Genomic DNA, 23,546 nt, shown 5'->3' on the forward strand with positions numbered 1-23,546 from the left:
ATTCACATCCTGAGGTACCACTGTAGTGGGTTACATGAAGCTGCAAAATTTGAAACCACTTGAAGTAAATATAATAGTGAATCAAATCAACCTATTTTACCAATTAATAAAGTGAGCTTTATATGTTATTTTAATTGTTGTTTAAATACAAACAATTACAACTGATATTTTAAGCTATAACTGCATCTCATTGGAGCAGGAATCAACTCCCAGAACTTTTACAACTATATGAATAGTCTAGGAAAGCAACTGGCTACCATAACCTCACTTTCTGATCAGCTGCATTTTCTTACTTATTTTCTGTATGTATAAATTAATTTAAAACGAAAGGAAAACCAGACCAAAGAGAAAGTTAAAACAGGAACTTTACCTGTGAAACCTACCTGGGATTATCAAGGTCATACACAACTCTGTCTATGATATCATTAGGATGAATCAGCCTTTCAATATCTTGGGCAATTTTTGTCCTATAAAATAGAGAGAGCCCTTAGCTCACGTTTCATAACGAAAAAGGTACAACGCCAGTTATTAAAAATACATCATACGGTAAGGAAAGACCATGAGATGAGGTATCTAATTTTGCATAGAATGTGATTATCTATCTGGGGGACACATTTTCCTTATGGAGAGAATCAACCTATACAGAAGACATCAAAGATTCAAGATCAAATGTTGAATTCCTTTTCCTTCCAAAGTGCATAATATCAGATATCAATTATTATATCAATTAGTATTATTAGTTTAAAACTAATTAAGCTTTGAGAACAATTAAGTTATATTAGCAATTCATGCAATTACAGCTGCAGTAAATAAAGTTTCAAAGAGTACTGTGCAGTGATTGGGTTAGTGTGCGAGCTTCTCACCTACAAAAACCTCTGCTTAAACATGAGGTTATAAATAAAACGTACACTTAATGCAAGATTAACCATGTGACACAACTATCATTTCTGCGAAAATAATTCTATGCTCCCAACTCTGTGGAGCATTATATCTGGTGCTTTTATTCTGCCATGTGTAGATGCTGTAAGAACTCTTGAACCAGATGTACAAGCATGTCTGTAACCATGTGCACAGGAGACACAAAATTCCCTACACAAATGTGTTGTCTATGTCAGAAAGAAATCTTCTTATGCCTCATGGCACAGAAAGTCTATGCAGTTGGAAATACCTGCTCAGAAAAGTTGAACACCCTGGAAATTAGCTTTATTCAATAGCTGAATAGTAAAGAGTGAAAAGCACGTACAATAATAAAAACAAAGAGGTAGATTTTGACATTGAAAAATATTTCTCAATTGCCATTCTGTGTCTGAAAATATATCGCGACTGGCCTTGATATGGGATGTAGAAATTGTGCCAAAACAGAATGGAGTTATTGTGTAGTAAGCTGACAGTGTGAACAAAATGAAAACCTACTGTAAACTATCATTTAGAAGACATATTAAGCACAGGCACCAAAATATAGAAATGAGTAGCTAAACTAATAACACAGCTTCACTCTTCTACTCTTGTCAAAAGTAATGTTTATACAATGTCAAGAAGGTAAGTTTAGAATCGTTACTAAGTAAAACCTAGACACACTTGCCACAATTTAGTTTTTTTAATGTCACCGTTAAGGACCCATCTGACTACTGACATTTTTTAAAGATCCATTGCTACGGAAATTAGTCTTATTTTCTCCATCAAGCCTAACTAGGCTCATACAAACTTGTTTCTTAAGACAAACTTGATATTTAGGATTACAGGAATAATGTAATGTAATAATAATAATAATGTATAATATAATGTAATGTAATGAATAATATAATATGATGTTTGGAATTACTCTGGAAATAATGTTTTGTTTGATTCAGTTCTTATATATTAAAATTATCTTAGAATATTTGTTCCTTTACAACTAAACAAAATCATTGACATACATATTCTAAGTTTGCTTCCCTGCTTATTTTATTATGCCTTAATATTTCCTGCATATTGTTAAGTGGCCCAGCTTGCACGTAACACTAAGTCAAGGTTTGTTTAGCCAAAGTGTAATTTATGAATGTCTGAACCCAGCTTAGGACACTAACCATGGTTTATTTTCCGGCAACAAACCACAATGTGAAACCATGGGTGGTGACTGGCTTATGAAGTACAGTTTGCTTTAACTATGGCTTGGCACTATGTCTGAACACAACAGCTATGGTCTGTTTGGCAACTCCACCTCAGGTACATTCCAGGTTACAAAGGTAGATGGTAATGGCAACTTTTTGTGTGTGTGTGTGTGTGTGTGGTTTTTTGTTTTTTTAAAAAAGCTTAATTTGTTTGCTTCTCTGCAAGATGGCCCTTGGCTTGTTGAACAAACCATAGTTCAGCATTCTGTAAACACAGTCATTATATTAAAATCGTTTCAGAAGGAAAGTAGGAAAAACACGTCTTTTAATGGAATAGTTTTGAACATGCTTTCAAAGTCTACTTGTGACGCTAGTCAATTCAATTTTTTTGAAATTATCTTACCTATTTTTTCTCAATACCAGAGACCAACATTATCTGATTTGGGGGTATTGCCAAGACCTGAAAAATAGTATTAAGCTAGACACTGAATATCTCTCAGTGGTCAAGTTGTAATTACACTTATTTATTATTTTGGAACTTTGATTCTTTGGAGCCATGACTAACTAACAAACAGAAGCGTTAACACTTCTAGTACACCTTTGAATCTTTCACTCACTGAATGTACAGTGCAAGGCAAACCAAATCTTTAACTATGAACGTTGCCACATTTATCTGTAACTCGCACAATGTTAACATGAAATTCTCTGGCACCGTTACAAAAGTGTTGTCACTGCATTTGTAACTAGACAAGACATATGCAACAAGAAAGAGTAATGTTGAACCAAAACTGAGGTGCAGAGGGCATCTCCATCGCATTTTCTAGCTCTGGCCCTTCCGGTAGCAAATGAAACCTGATCTAATTTGTAAGGCAAACACTTGTAATCCTTGCTGTAGTCAAATTCTAACCTTAAACACAGGACCAAGAATGACAGCACAAAAATGTTTAAAGATGAGGACATCAGAACATTTGCATCTGGTGCCCTATGAACAAATGAAAGCAGGGTCTTAAGGTTCCCTAAAGTCTTTCTGAGTGTTTTGTCAACAAATGACCAGCATCAGTTGCTCTACTTATCTGCACACCATGATGGGACTCTGGAATGACTGTAGATTCTACGTAGCACCACACCACAAGCTTTAGTAGCAATTCACACTGTGTATTAGAGCAATCCCATGTGTTTTTGATGTAATGGAAAAGAAAGGAAGATTTTGAAAGAGGAGAGAGAAAACAAGATCATTTTTTAAAAAATTGATTTTCTGCCCTATCAATTTGGAATAAGGTTCAAGGAAACTGCACACACCCATTCACTGCCAACTATTGCCAAAAAGGAGTTCAAGAGACCCCGATGTTATGAAGGAGAAATATCCAATATTTCTTTCACATACATCAGAGTTCGCATGTGACTGCCAGCCATTCTCTTCTTCCTTGTGGAAGAAAGGGAATAAAGTTTGAGATTATGAAACACCTGTGAAGTCCAACTCCTTTTTTTTCTTTTTTACAACAACAGATCTTAGCATTAACATCATACTTTAGCATGTTCAAGGCAATTTATATAACCCAGTAAGTTATACCACCTCCCTGTGAAACAGGTTGTTGTTATAATCAAACACTGCAAATAAGGAAACTGACAGATTACTGAGGTTCATGGCAGAATGAGAGCTAGACAGGGGGCTTCCCAGCTCAGCTCAGTTTGCTACTGCATACATCTATCTCCTGCTTTATATATATACTTCAGAATATTTATTTCAAGTTCTCAGTGGGCTTCATTATTGTTAAGGGGGGAGGGAGCTTAAGAGAAAACAAAATTCTGTGTTCAAAAAACATTCTCCCGCATTAGCTAAGAGCAATAGTCACAAAGGGAGTTCACATTCATGGAACAGGGTGTTGTTATCAGTTCTTTGCTTCCTCTGTAGCCCTTCTAAATCCCCAAAGACAGTTTCAGGGAGGTTTGCATTGTGGGGGATATAGTTCGAATTGTGGGGGGGATATAGGGGGAAATGGCCTCCTCTGCACTGGCTCAAAGTCTCTTCCATTCACAAAAAAAAATCCTCTGCATTAAACCCAACAATATTTTATTTAATTTTACTGTTCACAGTACAGTCATTCCTCATGTTAAATATGCTTCAGGTTGAACGTTTTCAGGTTGCGTTCCACAGCGACCCGGAAGTAACGGAATGGGTTACTTCCGGGTTTCGCCACTCGCGCATGCGCAGACGCTCAAGACGATGTCACGCGCATGTGCAGAAGCAGCGAATCACGACACATGCAGACGCGGGTTGCGTTCTGCTCAGGATGTGAACGGGGCTCCGGAACGGATCCCGTTTGCATCCAGAGGTACCACTGTAAATCGTAGCTTTAGATGATCCTTGAAACATGTTAAGAGAAATTGGAAACTCACCTCTGCACACCGTAAGCTCTTTCAAGAATAGGCTCTTTAAACGGAGGTGGAAAGTGTCCGAAATAATCAGGATAAGCCACTTCTGAATATTCAGGAACAGACTTCGTATTTTTCACTACCTCAATATAAAGTTCTGGGTCGTGGAGTTGGAGCTTATCAGGCACCTCGAGCATCACTTGCTCTCCCAGAGAAATGGAACAGGAAATTTCCTCCTCTTCAGGCTCCGCTCCAGAACAGCACAGCTTCCCCAGCTGGACAGACCGTCCTTCAAACAACACACTTCCGCAGGATGAAGCGTGTTGAAAAGGTTTATTACAGGCAACTTCACTGAGGCTAGTTTTACACTCTTTTTTGGTCATGGCCCTTGTACTATAAGAGTGCTCATTTTTGGAAGCATTTTGCAACGAAATTCTGTCAAAGTCTCTAACTATTTCATGGTTTAGGCACTGGCATGATGAAAACAATTTCTTGCGATCGCTTTGATTCTGTAAGCTATTGTCCGTGTTGCTATCACGGCTTACCAGACCCAAAAAGATGGGTCTTTTGTTACAGTCCTCTGTTTGTAGAGGAGGGCCCTCCTTCACAGGAATTTCTGTTGCAGGGTTTGCTGGAGATGGCTCCTCTCCAGCGGTAGGGACAACAATAGGCCCTCCTAGGGTTACATTGGGTGAAAAAGGCTTTGGTTCCTTGGAAACTAAGTCACACTCCTTAACATTAAGGAGAGAAAGGAAAAAGAGAAGGGGAAATCATTATTTAGACACTTAATTTAACAATGCATAAATAACACCAAAACTCCTGCCCAGAGACCTTACAGTCTTAAGTTTTCAAAAGTGGAAGAATGAATCAGAAGGGAGAAACTTCCAGGTAACAGCAGCAGAAAACCTAGAAGCAGAATAAAAAAGGAGGAGCCAAATGCAGGTGAACTTGTTTGCAAGAACAACCAGAATGTGAAAAAAATGAGACTAGAGATGTATTTCTAAAGAGCTTACACACTAATGCAGAAATGGAAAAGGAATCACTTTACAAGCATAAGGAACAATTTAGCAATAGGTACAAATAGCAAATATCTTATCTTACTAATAATAATAATAATAATAATAATAATAATAATAATAATAATAATTTTTATTTATACCCCGCCCTCCCCAGCCAAGGCCGGGCTCATTTCCGAGAAGGAAAAGAGTAGATCCTGAAAACAGGCTACATTCAGGGAAAGATAATATCTCTGAGTCTGACAGCCAAGGGTATGCTGGACTTTGGCAGGACATGAAGAGCCCCACCATTGGCAAGATCAGTTTGTTATCTTTAGATTTAAAAATTCACTCAGGAGCCGCTTCCAGTAAGATGTGAAATAGGACAGGGGATGAAAAAGAAGTGGAGAGAAAAAGAAAGAGTCAGCAATATAAAAGTGCTTGGTGAAGCCATAGGAACAAAATGGAAAAATAAGGTCAAAAGATAGTTAAAGTAGGGGAAATCATCAGAAAGGGACAGCACTCAGAAAGACATCGAGAGAAGCAGGAAGAAAAAGTGTCACAGAAACCAAAGACATAATTAACAAATTAACAAAAGCAGCAGATAGCTGAAGGAGTGCTGAGAAGAAACAATTAGCTGGAAAGGGGTTATTAGAAATCTTGGTTACAGTGCATTCCATTAAGTGAAGGCCATTCATTCAAGGAGTCACGTAGGGAAGATGAAAGGGTAGCAGCAAAAGAAAAAGGGAGGTCTAATTAGGTGTTTTTCTCATCTGAAATCAGATGAGTAGAAAGTGAGCAATGTTATGAAGAAAAAGGAGGAGTATGCTAAGGAAGTGTCAAAAGAGGCATTCTATATATTTTTTTTAATGAATTTTTATTAAGATTTTAAAGGTTACAGAAAAAAAATAAAAAGATAACAATCGAAGAAAAAACAAGAAAAAACAGTACATATAAAAAGAAAAAAAACAGAAAAAACAGAAAAAAGAAGTAAAAAACAAGTCAAACCTTTAACTCACTTAGTTACATTCACTTGTTTCCTTGACTTCCTCACGCCTCCCATTTTTGTATTCTAATTCAATTAGATATTCCAGCAAATCCTTCCAGCTTTGTTTTTATCCTAATAATTTAACTTAGCATACTAAAATTTCCCTCTTTGTTCATATTGATATTTCAGCAAATCCTTCATCTTATTTTTATCCTTAATATACTATATCTTAATATACTATATTAAGTAGTCTTATCTTAATATACTATAATTTTTTAGTAGTTTATCTTAATATACTATAATTTTCCATTCTTTCCTTCACCAAGTAACCATCCGCTTTTACTTTATTTAATCTTATTTCTCATTAAAACTTATATATCTGTACTTATTCTTAAAACGTTTCCCCTAGGGTCAAAAAAGATTCCATTCCATGATTTTCCCATCTCTCATTAAAAGAAAAGAAAAAACAAATTATATTATATACACTTTAAATTCCCAATTTTCTTCCACCAGATCCCCTCCCTGGTTTCGGCCCCTGGCAATAGTTCCGTCAATCTCGAAAAACCATCAACCTGGAGATCTTAAGTCCGAGGCTCTCAAGTCTCTTTCATGTCCCCTCTGCCGGTCTTTTTGATAATCTTTGGTGTTGAAAACCAGATCTTGGGGAAGCTCCAACCCAACGGTAACCATATTCCTTCCTGCCAACAAAGGAGGCATTCTAACAGCTTACGGGCAAAGGCAGATGCTGTTCCCTCCAGATGTTTCTGACTCCAGCTCCCACCATCCCTGACCACTGGCCCTGCTAAGTGGGGCTGATGGGGAGTTGAAGTCAATCAAGATCTGAAGGGCATCACACAGACTATCCCTGCCTTAAGATCTCCACTTTAACTTACAGAAATGTGCAGGTTTATTTACAGGTGGCAACCAATTCATGTGGGGGTTCTGTTCCTGGCCCCTGCAAGCATCGGTGGAGCGTGAATAAGCACACCCCACTCTGCCTTCTTCTGGGTACCAAAGGGCCTGCATGTCAGCAATCTTGCGTCAACTGGACACACCTAAAATGGTTTCTGCTTGTACTTACTGTGGCAATTCATTTTCTTTCTTCAGTTCAGTTGTTTGAATAGCAACTCTGCAAGCTTTGAATGCTGATTTGTGTTTCAATAGAAGTAGCAGCCAAATAAAACGCATCTTAGCAAGACTCCTAAACTATGCTTTTATTATTATTATTCTTTAAAGATATCAATGTCTGTACCTGAAAGTCCTCTATAAGTTCTGGGAAGAACTGTTCATACATTTTCAGATCTTCCACTGATCGCCCCAATTCCTGCTTTGGTTTCAGTTTGTTGATATCAGTCTCTATGTCATCATTCTGTAGGGGAGGAAGTGAACTTGCATTACTAAAAGATACATGAATGAATGAATTTATTAATACGGTCACAGACCAGCGTCAACACACACAATATCACAGAGCATAAAAAATATCAAAAATACAAGAGACAATATGAATATAACAAGGATTTAAATATAAAAATTAAAAATTAATTGTTAGCGTGCCCCCTGTAATTAACATTTGGGGGTTTGGTCATTATGGGCTGCCACTTGCTTCCTGCGATTGATTGCAAACGCACAGAATTTAGCTACATTTAATGTAGTCTTGGGATTCTTGTCCTCTAGCAGTAGTTTTAAACTATGGTATTCCGATTCTTTCCTAGACTTTTGCAACACAGGTGTTATAAAAGTCAAACGTATATCCTCATAAAGACGACAATGTAATAAGGGATACATGATACAATTTCCAGTTTAAGGTTACTGAGAATGTCTAGTATTTTCTTCATGCTGCAAATAAGGTTCTTTTGCACCTCAAGAGAAAATACACAAAAGCTCTTATTGACTGGTAAGCTGATACTGGAATGGATCCCAATAGAAGGAATCTTCCTCCGTTCAACCCATTGAAAGGATTTTACAACAAGATGCTAACATACTGGTTAATGCCCTGATTTGTTGGAAGTGTTGTGATGTATTGTGAGGAAAAATATACACAGATAATGATCAAATGAAGAGAAGAGAAGCTTCCTTTGTCACACAGTATGGGGATGGTTGGAGACGGGGGGGCTAATATGCACAATGATGTTGGGTTGTGGCTTCCATGTATATATCACTACCCCCTATCCACACATTGAGAGTTCAGACAAATGGCTCAACGCGCATTTTCATTTATTTATTTTTTAATTTTATTTAGAAAAAAGTAGTAACAAAGAAAGAAAAAAAAAGATAGTAAAAAACAGGATTCACAAGAACAGAAAAGAAAATGGAAAAAACGATAAAACCAACTTCCATCCAGCTTGGTCTAGGATTACATAACCAAAACCATACTACAATCTCCGCAGTAGAACTTACAATAGCGTAGTACATCGAAGGTATTAATTATCGTCTGCTGTTATATTGCTGGCTCAACGCGCATTTTCAAAATGCTTTGCTTGAAACAAGACAATGCAACACCTGTCCCTTCCCCGACTGTTTTTACAATTAATTCACAAGCATATTTATGATTTGAAAAACAAGCATATTTATGATTTGATGCACACACAAGCAATTTTTCTGAAGGCTAATGAAAATAACTGCACAATATCTGAGTAGTATGCCCTCAGTTCCACTAACCTTAAAATCTATGTCATCTTCATTATCATTTTCAATCTCAGACTCTGTTTCGGCGTCTTCATTGTCATCACTTTCATCTACTACGTCATCCACTGTGATATAAAATGCTCTATAAGTAGGGCAGATGTACGTTTTCTACAACATGTACATCCCAGAAAAGAAATGATGCATGTGAAACTTTTCACTCTCCAACTGAAACCTAATACTACTTATGAAATTAAATGAGCCCAAATGCTGCATATGTAATTACACAGATTCTCAATGTTACAGAAACAAATCTGTTACACATAAGAGGACATGAACAATGTAAGGTAGAACAGGACAGCTAAGGCTATGCAAGCTATCAAAAGTTGTTCTCTGTATCATCCAGAGAGTAGAAAGAAATCTGGTAGTTTTTGTCCTTCTGAGGCACTCCAGCATCCTTGAATAAGGCACCTCAAGTAGAAGCCCAGGGGAGTACAGAATAGAATGCTGGCTTATGTAACTGTTCCTATACAGGATTATTTAAATATGAACAAATTCGGCAGTTTTAGAGCAAGGCCTTTTAAGGGTGGAATTACATTTATCTTGACAAAAGCATGCTCCAAAACCTGCATTGGTTGTGATTCCTGGAAGACCTGCTCCCTGCCTTGCAGGCCTTTTTCCACCTGGCCTGGGAGGGAGGGGCCCGGACTGACTCCAGCTACAAAAGCTGAGGATTGCTAACCAGACTCTTGGGCTGGGGTAATGCTTCAGGGAGTGTGTTGCGGGAGGTGGTGGTTGTTGTTACTTATTTATTTTTTTGGTATCTTTATGTTTAGTGAAAATTGTTCAATTTGGTTCTGTACATTTTGATGTGTTTTATTTATTGTTTAGGACTGCATTTGTTATATTTGTAATTATGTAAATGTTTTTCAGGTTATAAGCCACCTTGAACATAGTTTGAACTAGGGAAAGGTGGCATGCAAAGAAAATTATGTATGTGTGCATGCATGCATGCAATGCAGATTCAGGAAAAGTTGTATTTTTGAGAAAAATAGCCTGTGGGCTTAACCCATTCCATGCCCACCATTTCTACCAAAGTGTATGTCTTCAATTCATGAATGGCAGCACAACTTTTTATTTTAGATACACTTCAAGAAGACCGTACACATGGCTGTACACTAGACCATACTCCCCAATGCACCCATTCATTGTCAACTTCAAACCTTAAGTGGATGAAGTATGAAAGTACTTTCACTTCTGAGATACACAAGCAAATTATAATTTTAATGTTTTGAATGCTGGATTAATAAAATGAATTCAGGATATACAGCACACATTTTCAGACTCATTCTTTTGGATCTGTCAGGCTTGTTATACATTCTAAAGATTTCAAAAGGCAACAAACTTTGCTGCAGAATTTATCTTTGTGTTTTTGATTTTACTTAATCAAAATGAAAACTGAGGTGTCACATTTTGGTCTCCTATTTATGAGGCATAAATTTCAATCATCTAAATATATAATCTTTTCTTTAAAAGGGGGATATAAGGTTGTTGGTTTTTTTAAAAAAACAACAACATGACATTCTGCATTGAACTGTGTAGTATTATGACTTCAATAGTAGGCTGCTAGAACAACCAGATAATTGTAAGCTTCTGTGTCTATGCTTTTCCCTAATTCTCATAGGAAAGCAGATATACACAAGACCATGATGTTTCAAAATTAAGCATACCTTCAGGAGGCAAACTATACAGCTGATACACTGGACCATTAACAGGGATGACAGGTAGTTGGAAATGGAAAGCACTTTTAATGGTTGGCAGTGGAAGACGGTTTTTAGGATAACATTTTCTCATGATTAGACTGGATGTGTTGACCAGTGGATCAAGCGTCCTTACCGCAAGGCATTCCTAGTACAATAAACAAGCATTATAAAACAAAGCACTGCATGTCAAATAATTTCACTGTTTGTGCACTATAGTTCTACTGTGGTAAAATGCTAGGAATAGGAACTCTTGAAGAAATCTCTTCATTTTATGATGGAATATTTGTCTTGATTATGTATTGTCATTATTAATATACACATACCTTCAAATGATCTAAGCCAGGCATGGCCAAGCTTGGCCCTCCAGATGTTTTGGGACTACAATTCCCATCATCCCTGGCCACTGGTCCTGTTAGCTAGGGATGATGGGAGTTGTAGTCCCAAAACATCTGGAGGGCCAGGTTTAGCCATGCCTGATCTAAGCAGTTCACATAGGCAATATACAGAATACAATAAAAGACAATTACAGATATAAATCACAAACTTAAGTATATAATAAACTTAGAATGGAGATAAAATGCAGTCTAATCAAAGCCTGAGAAAAAAAGAAAGTTTTCAGTAAGTGTTGGAAAAATATATAAATTTGGTGCCTGTGCAACACATACAGGGATACAGCTCCCTGTATAGGAACTACCAACCCAAATTTCAGTGACACATAACTGCTAACTGGAAACTGCTAACTGCCACATAACCGTGGGGCTTGGAGTTATCAGTAAAAATTGTAGCATAACTCTAGTGAAATGAACAACATTCATGAACTACTGCTCAAGTTCAAAGGGCGCCATAGCCCAAGGAAGTTGGGAAAGAACAAGGTAAATCTCATGTCCTCCTGATGCAAGATAGAGATGCTGGAATCACTGAAGCACAACTGTTAATGGAATTAAAATCAAAGTTCAAGCAGCAAGGAAGTTTTTCCACTAGAGAATAACATCCCAAGTGGGATGTTCAAGAATGACTGCAGTTTACCAACATACTGCAAAATGTTGCAAAGGACATATGTTCAGTCTTGGTTCAAATGCTTCTGCAAATAGTCTATGATCAAATTCCTGATTACGTACATTAACCAACTTCAAGTAGGTCAAGTACCCAATAATGTACACAATCCAATTTCAAGACAAATGGCCTTGCATAACTGTAAAAACTAGAACGTCATAATTCAGTTTGGAACAAATCAATAGCAGCACAGGTGTAGAATCTGCTCCCAAGAAGATTGAGGGAAGAACTGGCATAACATTCAGCAGATTTTTGCATTTCATTCTGCTGCTGCATTTGGCAGTAGATAGAGGTGGGCTGGTTCAGCCTTAGCACCAAGAACACTGCAGACATTGATGCTATCATACTGCTTTTAAGTAGTCGTACCTTGGATCTCAAATGCCTTGGCTCCTGAACAAATTGGCTCCCAAAAGATCGAAACCTGGAAATGACTGTTCCAGTTTTTGAACATTCTTTTGGAAGCCAAACATCCAATGGGGCTTCTGTGGCTTCCAATTGGCCGCAGGACCTTTCTGCAGCCAATCGGAAGCCATGCTTTGGAAGTCAAATGTACTTCCAGAACGGATTCTGTTCGACTTTTAAGGTACAATACATTGTAATCGTTTTTTTGTCTCCAATTGGTTTAAATCTCAATCTGAGTCTCCCTCAAAAACTATCTGAAGTTACGCACTAACCCTTTCTAAGATACAATTTTTTAAAAATAGCTTTTAAAGATTTTTTTAGTGTACCTTCTCTGTGTGTACTTCTTCCCTTTCTCAAAATCCACCACCCCTCTTTTTTTGAGCATGATTCCTTGACAGTGATAATAAAGATTCATAGAGGACTAAACAGATTAATACAGAACAGGGATATCAATTGTTAAGAGATGAAGTGATTGGGTAATGAACTGTCAAGTACAGCTTAATTTAAATTTATAATGTCAAAAGTAGTGGATGAGATTGAATGCATTTCCTGTGAAGTATGATGATTTTTCAGTTGGTGAAGAAGAGCAATAATACAACTTTTACGATTTTACCCACGTATTGGGACATGCACACAGGCAACTTTGTATTACCATCTTAATGGTACATATAAATATGCTTCGCTGCGCATTCATAGTAATATAAGCTTTTTAAACACTTACTTGTGAAGTGTTGTACAGAATTTTCATCCCATTGACATCAATGAATGCTTTCCTTCCCAACTTGATGTTCGTAATGCTCTTTATAGACTGCAAGATGCCTTTGCGGATCAACATATGTCTATGCCGACTATCATGCCGATGCCAGTCGACGTAAATTGTCAAAAGCACTTGGACATAGCCTCTGTCTACGGCTTTCCTTGCATTTGTTTCTTGGAGGGGCAGGGGGGAAATCAAGAGATCTCAAGAAACTATAAGCAGTAACAACATGCCAAAATGTACCAAAAAATGTAAATCTTTTTTTAAAAAAAATGTCTTTTATGATAAAATACATTTAGAAATGCATACACTGAGATTATCTTGTAATAAAATATGCACTTAAATATTTCCTCCCCTACATATGCTTTAAAAAAAATCTTTGCTGATTGATGTGAGAACAGGATGGAATGGACGTATGAACATATGCAAAATTGGCACAGACAAGAAATAGACTTATCCGCCCATACCAAGCTATAGCCATGAACAGTTATTACATACAGAAGTCAATGTGGGGTAGCTATCAGAGTACTAGACTTAGACTGGGGACACCTGAATCAAATTCCCATTTAGGCTATTAAACTCGCTGGGTGCCTTAGCACCATCTAACGTTCTTTCATCCCAACCTAACTCACAGTGTTGGAAAATTAAAATGGAAAGCCAGGGTGAATGTATACATTTCTGAACAAACTGGAGAAAGTTTAGGAAACAAACTGCAATTTTTAATAACCCTCAATCAATAAAAATAGATATTGGAAGCAATTCCAAATAGCATGATGAGTACTGCAAAACAGAGATTAATCCAAAGTGTGCCCAACAGATGCATGCATTTTCTGCATATTTTGTTCTATTCCCTCATCAGAACAGCTCACTGATATAATAATCACGGAATTGCTGAGTCTTTCAATGCACAATACAGTACTGACTACTAAGCTGCAATCTTTAAAATGTTTATTTTCAGTTTTACCTGTGTAAACACAGGGTGATTGCCAGCAAAACATATTTTAATCTGCTCACATTCCATATCTTCTGAAATATTAAGGCACACACTTACTTGATTTTAGCAATGCAGCAAGGGTGTCTAAAGCAACTCTGTGAATATGAATATAAATATAAACAAACAAACAAAAAAACAGACACACTGTTAGATTTAGGTAACATTCCTGATCATTGATAAGCATCCTAACTCTGCATGTGACTGCAATCCTAAACATGATAATGTGTTGAAAATGAATATTAATTCAAAGCCATTTTAATTTGTTTTATATTCCACAAGTTTGGTCTACCTGCAACAGCAAGTATCTTTGGGGTAGCGTGAGTTGATTGGCTAATATGCACAAAAACAGGGCACAGATCACATTTATACTCACCATGTTTTCCCAGCTGCCACGCCTCCCCTCCTTGCCCCCCCCCCAAAAAAATTCAGCACAGCGGAAGTTTTTTAAAGCTTAGTTAGCACATGGGATGACAGGGCAGAGGAGAGGCGGCCACAGACAGGATGGGGAGGGCCACCTGTGGGCTAAAAGTTTTCTACCCGTTTTGAAAGAACTTAGGTAATCTCATGGAAATCTGTGGGCCTTAATTCAAAATATATGTGCAAATGATCAGGCTGCATGTCTTTTGGGTACGTAATTAAGAATTAAGATGTTAAAAATAGATTGTCTGATGCATTTATGTTATCGTCAATTCATTCTTCCTTAGTTCTGTGAATGTATCAGGTGCTGGTTCTTGCTAGAAGGAGCTTGTGGGGGGAGAAAACCCAAACCCCTGTAGGGCTCACAGAACAAGTCACATGGTTCTCTGGATTGTGGCCTATGAAAGCAGTAGATAGGCTATTTCAGTATATTAAGTCTCAAGGACAAATACTTGAAAACAGAGGTGAATCAATTCAATTGTTTTCAAAGATTCGTTTAGCAAAATGACTTCAACTTACTCACACAAATCACAATCTCCTCCCCACCACAACTGCTGGGTTTTATTTATCTACTGGTTGTACTTACATCCCACTCTTCACCAAATGACCCCAGGGTGGGTTACAAAAAGTATCACAATTAAATCGGGTGCAATTTACATTAAAGTTGCAAAACAAAACTAGAAAACGAACAAATGTCAAAGTTAACAAAACAGCAGCACAAAACAGAAGAAGTATTAAAATAAATACGGTCCACAATATTTAAAAAGAAAATAATCAGATTTTCTACTCACTTCATAAGACTTGTGTTCTTTTTGCTAAAAGGACCAATTATCTTAAATATCAATTCCACGAGTCCATTCCTGCCCAAGGATACAGCATTTACAGCTGAAATTTTATTTAAAAAGTTAAACCAAAGTGCAAAGTTATAGATATAAATGCTTACACTTGAAGCAAGGCAAATATAACCAATGCAAATATAACCAAAACACCATCTTACCTATTTATATTTCACCAACTTAGCATAAAAATCCCAAAACTAAGCATTCAACTTGAAATTCTGTATGCACATGTCTAGTGAAGTTTCAGGATACCTAAATGCTAATTATATGTATAAACTCTAATGAGGAACATCTGCTATTACACTGGAATGTTAACTACGTTTTGCAGATATGCGCCTGTTGGCTATTGTTTCCAGAGCACCTGCACCTATCAGAACCTGTGCCTTGGTTTTTGAACATTTCGGAAGTCAAATGGACCTCCAGAATGGTTTAAGTTTGGCGCTTTTGTTTTTGCTATTTATTTTGTGTGTGTTTTTGTTTTGTTTTTGGAGGCTTTTTTGATTAATTTGTTTTTGTGACTGTGTGGAACCCAGTTCAGCTACTGATTGATTGATTGATTGATTGACTGACTGATTCTGTGACTGTGGAAATGGATAAAAGCCCCCCCATCCAAACAATGACTATCATCAGTGCAGGTAAGAAAAAACAATAATTTTAATTTTTATCTACTACAATACTGTCTTATTTATTCTATAGTACAGTACATTGATTATTGCTTTCATTTTATGGACCAATGGTTGTTTTTAAAAGTCTGGAATGGATTAATCCATTTTGCATTACTTTTTATGGGAAAGCGCGCCTTAGTTTTAGAATGCATTGGTTTTGGAACAGACTTCTGGAACGGATTAAGTTTGAGAATCAAGGTACCACTGTACGGCACAAGAGTTGGCAAACTACACTACTTCAGTGCATTTGTTCACTACCTACTCTCAACATTTCTATGATCGGAGAGGTTTTCCCATGCATCCTTAAAAGACCTGCACAGCTTAAGAATGCCTAAGAATGTGTTCAGAACTGGTAAGCAACATTTACTTTTAGGGCTGTTACAAATATAACTGGACTCTGGAGATTTTAACCCCAGGGAAAAAACTGGATTTTTTGGGCAGGGGGAGTGGGGACAGGTTTCTTCCATTATTTCTAAGGACATTTTCCCAACATAAAAATTGGCAATTTTGGGGAACTGAAAGTAACTTCCTATGAATTTTTTCCCCCTTTTGGAATGAGTGCATTAAAAAGGTAAGCTGCTGCGTCCCATGTTATTCATGCTTAGAGTAGACCTATTTAAATTAATAGGTCTGCCCCCCCCATCCATCACCCATAGGAGTGATGTCAGCTGGTTGCTAGGTAGGCAGGGTTTTTTTAAAATGACATCACAAGCTAATTTTAACGTACAAGATTGGCTCTCCAGCATCAGGTATCTGCAACTTGCATAAAACTAAGGCATTTATGTTTTTGAGCATGCAATTCTATGTCTGCTTACTTAGGAGCATGCTCCAGAGTAGGACTTGCTTTTGAGTAAGCATGCACAAGATTGCATTTGGCATATTTATGTTACAGAGCAATGCTCTATGCTAAGCTATAAGTAACTTAGGGTTGCTCTGTCCCCTTGAAGTTCTTCAGAACACCAAGCCACTCTTGCTTCAGAGAAGACATGGTTAAGTCATTTGTTTTCAGAACTCTGCAGCCCACTTCAACATAGGTAAAGGTAAAGGGACCCCTGATTCTTAGGTCCAGTCGCGGATGACTCTGGGGTTGTGTGCGCATCTCACTCTATAAGCCAAGGGAGCTGGCATTTGTCCGCAGACAGCTTCCGGGTCATGTGGCAAGCATGACTAACCCACTTCTGGCGAACCAGAGCAGCGCATGGAAACACCGTTTACCTTCCCACCAGATCGGTACCTATTTATCTACTTGCACTTGGACATGCTTTCGAACTGCTAGGTTGGCAGGAGCAGGGACCGAGCAACAGGAGCTCATCCCGTTGCGGGGATTTGAACCGCTGACCTTCCAATCGGCAAGCCCTAGGCTCTGTGGTTTAGATCATAGCGCCACTCGCGTCCCTCCACTTCAACATGGGACCCTCCTATAGGCATCTCCTATCTTCCTGTGCTTAGGTTCCCCACTTCCTTGAGGCTTATCGCTGCAGTTAGCATAGAAATCACTACACCTCCTTCCCTCATTACGATCCTCCTGTATTCACCCCAGCAGCCTTCCACCTGGCTTTTAGGAATTGAGGTTAACACGATCCTACTTAGCCCATGCCCAAATATGCTCCTATAGCAAGCGTCAGAGCCTATAAGGCTTTTCCTGCAGCCCCACCTCCTCCTACATCCTCACCCTGTCTTTTGCCCCCAGGCCCACACTTCCTTCTCAGCACTTCTGCTTCATCGTTGTATGATGAGAGAGGCAGTGCACCTCCAGCCTCACCCTGTTTCTTGATGGCAGGACCTCTTGCAAGCACTCACAGAAGCACACTTTCACTAATGCCTCCTCACAGAGGCATCTTACGTTGTTAAATGTAGTATCACCCCATTTAGGCCTATATGAAAGTAAGCATTGAATATACTTCCATTTCCCCCCCAAAAAAATTTTTCCCTTTAGGGAAAAACTTTTTTTCACAGCTTCAGCATTTCTGGAAATTTTACTATGCTAAGCCACAATTCTTGCTTAATTGTGATTAAGGCACTGGGCCAAAAGAATCTTAATTCTAAGTCCCTCTCCTCCTGTTACTGAATTCCCCTTGTCCTTAACCACTCTTGAGGGGTACGTTGGCAGTAAATTAATAATGGCTAACACTAGTGCAAGTTTGCTGGCAAATCTTCAAGGGAATCCTGGTTATCATTAAGTATGGTTAATGTTAGCAATTCAACATTTAACTAAGATGGAGGCTGTATATAAAATTGAATTCAATGGGGCAAAAGTACACATGTGCAGAACTGAACTTTAAGGCTGGCAAAATCTGTCTTTCTCTACCACTAAAACTGCTAGATCTACATACCCACTCAGCAACATTCCATGCTCAGGAGTTAGAAAGCCAACATACAGATTTTTATAAGAAAATAGAATGCCTATTAGCTTTCAGCACTAATGTAAATGGGAGATGAAGGTCCTTTGATCTTTCATATTAAACATCTTTGTAAACTAAGATACACTGAGAGAAGAATGTCGTGGTACTTACAATTAGTTGAGTAGACTCGTAAAACTTGGAGACAAGGTAATATTAACCTTTGATTCTGCAAGTTCTGTTTCACTAGGTTAAGAGTTATATTTAAAGCACCATTAACTCTGGCTTTTACTCCAAATTTTTTATCTGGAAATTCAAAAGGAACAGCAGCAATATTAGAACCCATGAAAACTATAATTTGGGGTGGGGGTTAGCTGGCCACAGCTTTTTAGATTAAAAAACGGCAGTACTTATTTTCTTATTTATAAAATTTCCTGCCTTTCCACCATAAGATCCAGGGTAGGTTACAATGACCTTAGTAAAGACATGCATCTTCAGCACATAGCAGAAGCTGAATAATGAAGGTGGTAGACACACCTCAGTGTAGAGGGACGGTCCACAATTTAGGGTCTACCACATATATATACTTCTCCTCGGCCACCATTCCCTGCAATTTTTGGGGTGGTGGAACTACTACACAAGCCCCATTAGGGGCTCATCTTTCAGATATTTGGGTGTCTACGTTATACAGGGCTTTAAACATTGATGTGAATGACTGAACTGAACCAAGAAACAAACTGGCAACCAAAACAGGGAGACTGCCGTGACAAAACCCACAAATCACACAGCACAGGACAATGAATTAACCACAGAAGGTGGAAGAGAAGTTCATGTTAGTCTCTGAACAATATTCACTTGATTTGTTTCCCTTCCAGCCCCGTGCATGGGTTGATCTCAGTAACATAGTTTGGTACCAAGAAGGCCCTACATAGGGCTATTGCTCAGTAGAACAGTCCAAGCTAAGCAGAGGCCCAAGATTCAATTCCTGGCCATGGACTTTTTGGGAAAAGAGAGCTGCACAACCTACAGCCAATCTGTGCAAATGATACAAGAACCAATTTACTAATTCAGGTGCCTCAAGTGGCCCCCAGTTTAGCTTTAGCTTGCCAAAACTGTTCCCCGTATGAATTTGAAAGCCTCCTTCATAGCCATGTGGTTAAATTAGAGTACCTTCAGTTTATTTTCCCACCTTGCTATCCATTTCCCCCCTTCCATTACACAATCTCGCTGCATACAAACGGTATCACACCTGCAGTAGCCACTGGAAGGAGAGCGAGATGTTGGCGCCTCCCCACTCAGATCTACCACTGTTCTTCCAATGGCAGGGTGCAGTTTTGTGGGGAGGGAACTAAGCCCAGTTTGCATTGTGTGTCCAGTCCTGAACACAATCAAAGTGAAAAACAAAGTGTTGTCACTATCTGCTAATCCTTAGAACAGACCTGCAGAAGAAGCAGTCACAGCTTTTATTGAACAGTGCCAGTAGCAGAATGAGTTATTTTTTTGCAGGGGTTCTGAGCCTGGGAAAGCCACACGACGGCAGCTCCACAAAGACAACATATGCAAGAGTATTTTAGTTAGGTTTGACTTACCTTTTGGGCCAATTTTTGCAAGAAGAGAATGAAGCAGCACCATTAATTCTTCATTTGGAGGGGAATCTTTGCTGACATTCACAAGCAATTGCAGTAAAATCTGTGTCCCTCCTCTAGAAACAAGAACACTTGTCCTTCTGCTACTGCCTAAAAATAGAACGTGAGCCATTAGTAGCAATGCTAAGGTATTCAGATTTTACTACCAACTCTTACTTTTTAATAATATAGTCACAAGTATAAGGTTACATGTATAAGGCCGGTCATATATAAAAGGCCACATGAAGTATTTATTATCTTTATGGCAGAAAACCTTAGCTATGTAAGTGTTTCTAAACTATCTAAGACTATAACAATTCACATTTATTAGATAAAACACACTACAAGCCTAGACAGATGTTACAAATTTGCAATTCAATATAAAAACACACCTGCTGCCACCAGCTCATTTAGGATGTTCAAAATATTTAGTGTAGTCTGAAGATCTCGGGTATTCTGAAATGAACAGAGTATTTCTTAGTTATCATATTATACCTTTCATGATACATATATACAAACATGCATTCTTAAAGCACTGGAATGGGGATCCTAGTGCCCTCACAACTCCCATCTGCTCCACCATTGTGGTCAATGGTTAGGCATTATGGCAGCTAAAGTCTAACAACATCTGGAGGGCCACACATTCCCTTCCTTTGACTTAAAGCTTGAAAAAGTACAAAAATTCCAGAATCAGGACCATGAACATTCAGTAATATTTTAGATCAGGCATAGGCAAACTCCAGCCTTCCAGATGTTTGGAACTACAATTCCCATCATCCTTTACCACTGGTCCTGTTAGTTATGGATGATGGGAATTGTAGTCCCAAACATCTGGAGGGCCAGAGTTTGCCTATGCCTGTTTTAGATATAAAAAATGATAGCTCTATCTCTGACATCAATGCCCTACACTAGGTTTTCAAATCACATCTTAACAGTGGCACTGGCCAATTAACCAAAAGTATCAATTCTTTTAAATGCCACTACTTTGGGACACCATCAACTTTGTGTTGAGTTTTGAATCCTTAATTTAAAAAGAATTTGCTATAGCTAAAATCTCTAACATCTACTTTAAAGGAAAGTAACAAACTTCTTACTCTATCCCAAACATGAAAATCCAGTGAACAGAGTGACTACTCTGACTGAGAAGCAAACTTTAGAAATTCAAACTGTGCAAGAAACTTAAGTCATACCGACCCACTATTTTACCATAAATTAGTTTTTAAAATAAAAATAGTACCTCTAAAGTTGACAGAATAACTTCTATTCCAGTTGAACCTTTTGCAGTCATTTCCTTCCTGATTTTTTCTGAAAGTTAAATACATGTGAGAACTTGATAAACCAGGAAATTAATTTCAAATGTGGGCAACCAGATAGTAGCTGCTGAAAAGCATAAAGTTCAATAGTAAAAAAATGTTTTTAATCCCCAATGGTGATTACTTTAATTAATAAATAACAATCTACATTGCAAAAATACCAGATGCTTGAAATTATTCCTTTTAACAATGTAATAATTCCTACCTATCTGCATCAACAGAAATTAAAGTAAAAGAAGACTAATATTAGGAATGAGGTAAAGGTAAAGGTACCCCTGTCCGTACGGGCCAATTGTGTCCGACTCTAGGGTTGTGCGCCCATCTCACTTAAGAGGCCAGGGGCCAGCGCTGTCCGTAGACACTTCCGGGTCACGTGGTCAGCGTGACAAGCTGCATCTGGCGAGCCAGCACAGCACACGGAAATGCCGTTTACCTTCCCGCTAGTAAGCGGCCCCTATTTATCTACTTGCACCAGGAGGTGCTTTCGAACTGCTAGGTTGGCAGGCGCTGGGACCGAGCAATGGGAGCGCACCCCGCCGCGGGGATTCGAACCGACGACCTGATGATCGGCAAGTCCTAGGCGCTGAGGTTTTACCCACAGCGCCACCCGTGTCCCCTTATTAGGAATGAACCTCATTATAAAAAGGGAACTTTTTAAATACTGAGAACTCAGCTAGACTGGTAAAGAAAAGGCAAGCGTTATATATGTGATATAACATCGTGCCACCAAATGGCGATGTGGAGTCCCATTTTTCTCTACTTGTTTTCCCAGTTTAAATTTACAACGTTTTAAACTGAAACGCTTCTTTGATGTGTCTACATCCAGCCTGAGCTGAGTGACTACATCTTCTAAGCAAGAAAAAAAGTGTTTTGTTCTATGTGTGCAAGCATACTGACTACAATTTACAATCAGAACATAACAATGTACCATGACATATGGGATCACATACATATATTATATACAGAATATTTTCAAGAGTAAAGTGCATATACATTTAAAAGCTGATTTCAATGTACAAATATTTACCTTGACTCTGAGCCAGGTGGAGAATTTTTGATGTAACATATCTGGTAGTGTCAGCTTCCACCAAACATTCTGTGTTGATCTTTTCCAGTTGCGACAGCAAACTCAGAATCCGAGAATTGTTTGTTAGACTGGAGCAAATAAAATTATTATTATTATTATTTATTATTATTATTATTATTATTTGATACTGTCACTTTTAATATGACAGGCATTTTTCTGAGTGGCATTTTAGGAACGCTTAACATTAGGGTGATGATCCAAAAATTAATAATTAGTTAATTACTCTCAGGTAAGAATGTAGCCTTGGTCTTCGTTTAAGGTTGACACTGTGGAGAAACAGGGTCCTTGTGCCTTTAAGGGCTGTATGAGAAGCAGAAATTGAACAAGTTTTTTTTTTTTAATGATATTTTATTAAATTTTAACAATAGAAAAGTTGTAAAGCAAACAGTAGAGAAAGCACAAGAAAAAATACAAAAACACAAAAACACAAAAATACAAAAAATAGAAACAATTAACATAAGAACAAAAGAAAACAGAAAAACAAAAATCCCTCTTTTTTATCTTCTCCTCTTTGGTTAACTTATTTTCCTGACTTCCTCGCGCCTCCCTTTTTTGTATTCCACTTAAAAATTTATTCAGCAAATTCATTAATTTCGAACCTTCTTCTAACATCAGTCCAATTCTTACATAATCTTTACTTTATTACTAGAACCCCTTCATTTCATTTCAATGTCATCAACATTCAAAAATTTTACAATGTTTCTGTAAGTAGATTTTAAATTTCCTCCAATCTTCTTCCACCAACTCTTCTCCCTGGTCTCGGATTCTGCCAGTCATTTCCGCCATTTCCATATAGTCCATTACTTGCATCTGCCATTCTTCCAAGGTGGGTAGATCTTGTGTCTTCCAATGCTTTGCGATGAGTATTCTTGCTGCTGCTGTAGCGTACATAAAGAAAGTTCTATCCTTCTTTGGCACCAATTGGCCGACTATGCCCAGGAGAAAGGCCTCTGGTTTCTCAGAAATTGAACAAGTTAAGCTGTTCACAATCAGGGCCAGAAGCCGACTTCTACTGATAACCATGATGTTGTTGGGGCAGGGGAATAGCAATTACTGTTCTCTCCAATTTTCTGTTATGCCATGCCACCCTATCACAGCCATTTGGTGTTATGCTACACCCACCTGGCACCCACAACACCGTCTCAAAATTTGTGATGCATCCATTGGTCCAAAAAAGTTGGGTGACCCATGCTTTAAAGGTTCCAGCAACTGAAAATAAATCAC

General features: G+C 38.1%; 1 protein-coding gene across 5 annotated transcripts in view; it reads right to left on the minus strand.

Annotated features, from left to right (window-relative positions):
• The window catches only part of AGTPBP1 (ATP/GTP binding carboxypeptidase 1), a 65,507-nt gene that overhangs the window by 14,494 nt on the left and 27,467 nt on the right, over positions 1-23,546 (minus strand). For 3 of the 5 annotated variants that reach the window (XM_081880931.1, XM_081880932.1, XM_081880929.1), the window contains 14 exons: positions 22,263-22,390; positions 21,160-21,227; positions 20,315-20,378; positions 19,887-20,033; positions 18,472-18,603; positions 15,246-15,339; positions 14,095-14,132; positions 13,008-13,216; positions 10,799-10,976; positions 9,105-9,196; positions 7,699-7,815; positions 4,488-5,194; positions 3,475-3,513; positions 384-467 (listed from right to left, as the gene is read on the minus strand). In XM_081880931.1, the coding sequence (XP_081737057.1) occupies positions 384-467; positions 3,475-3,513; positions 4,488-5,194; positions 7,699-7,815; positions 9,105-9,196; positions 10,799-10,976; positions 13,008-13,216; positions 14,095-14,132; positions 15,246-15,339; positions 18,472-18,603; positions 19,887-20,033; positions 20,315-20,378; positions 21,160-21,227; positions 22,263-22,390 (2,097 nt within the window). The remainder of the gene's footprint in view (positions 1-383; positions 468-3,474; positions 3,514-4,487; positions 5,195-7,698; positions 7,816-9,104; positions 9,197-10,798; positions 10,977-13,007; positions 13,217-14,094; positions 14,133-15,245; positions 15,340-18,471; positions 18,604-19,886; positions 20,034-20,314; positions 20,379-21,159; positions 21,228-22,262; positions 22,391-23,546) is intronic. The other 2 variants (XM_081880933.1, XM_081880930.1) reach the window with 1 other exon arrangement.

The sequence above is a fragment of the Podarcis erhardii genome (assembly GCF_964252035.2).
Source record: "Podarcis erhardii genome assembly, chromosome: 11".
In the NCBI taxonomy this organism is placed as follows: domain Eukaryota; kingdom Metazoa; phylum Chordata; class Lepidosauria; order Squamata; family Lacertidae; genus Podarcis; species Podarcis erhardii.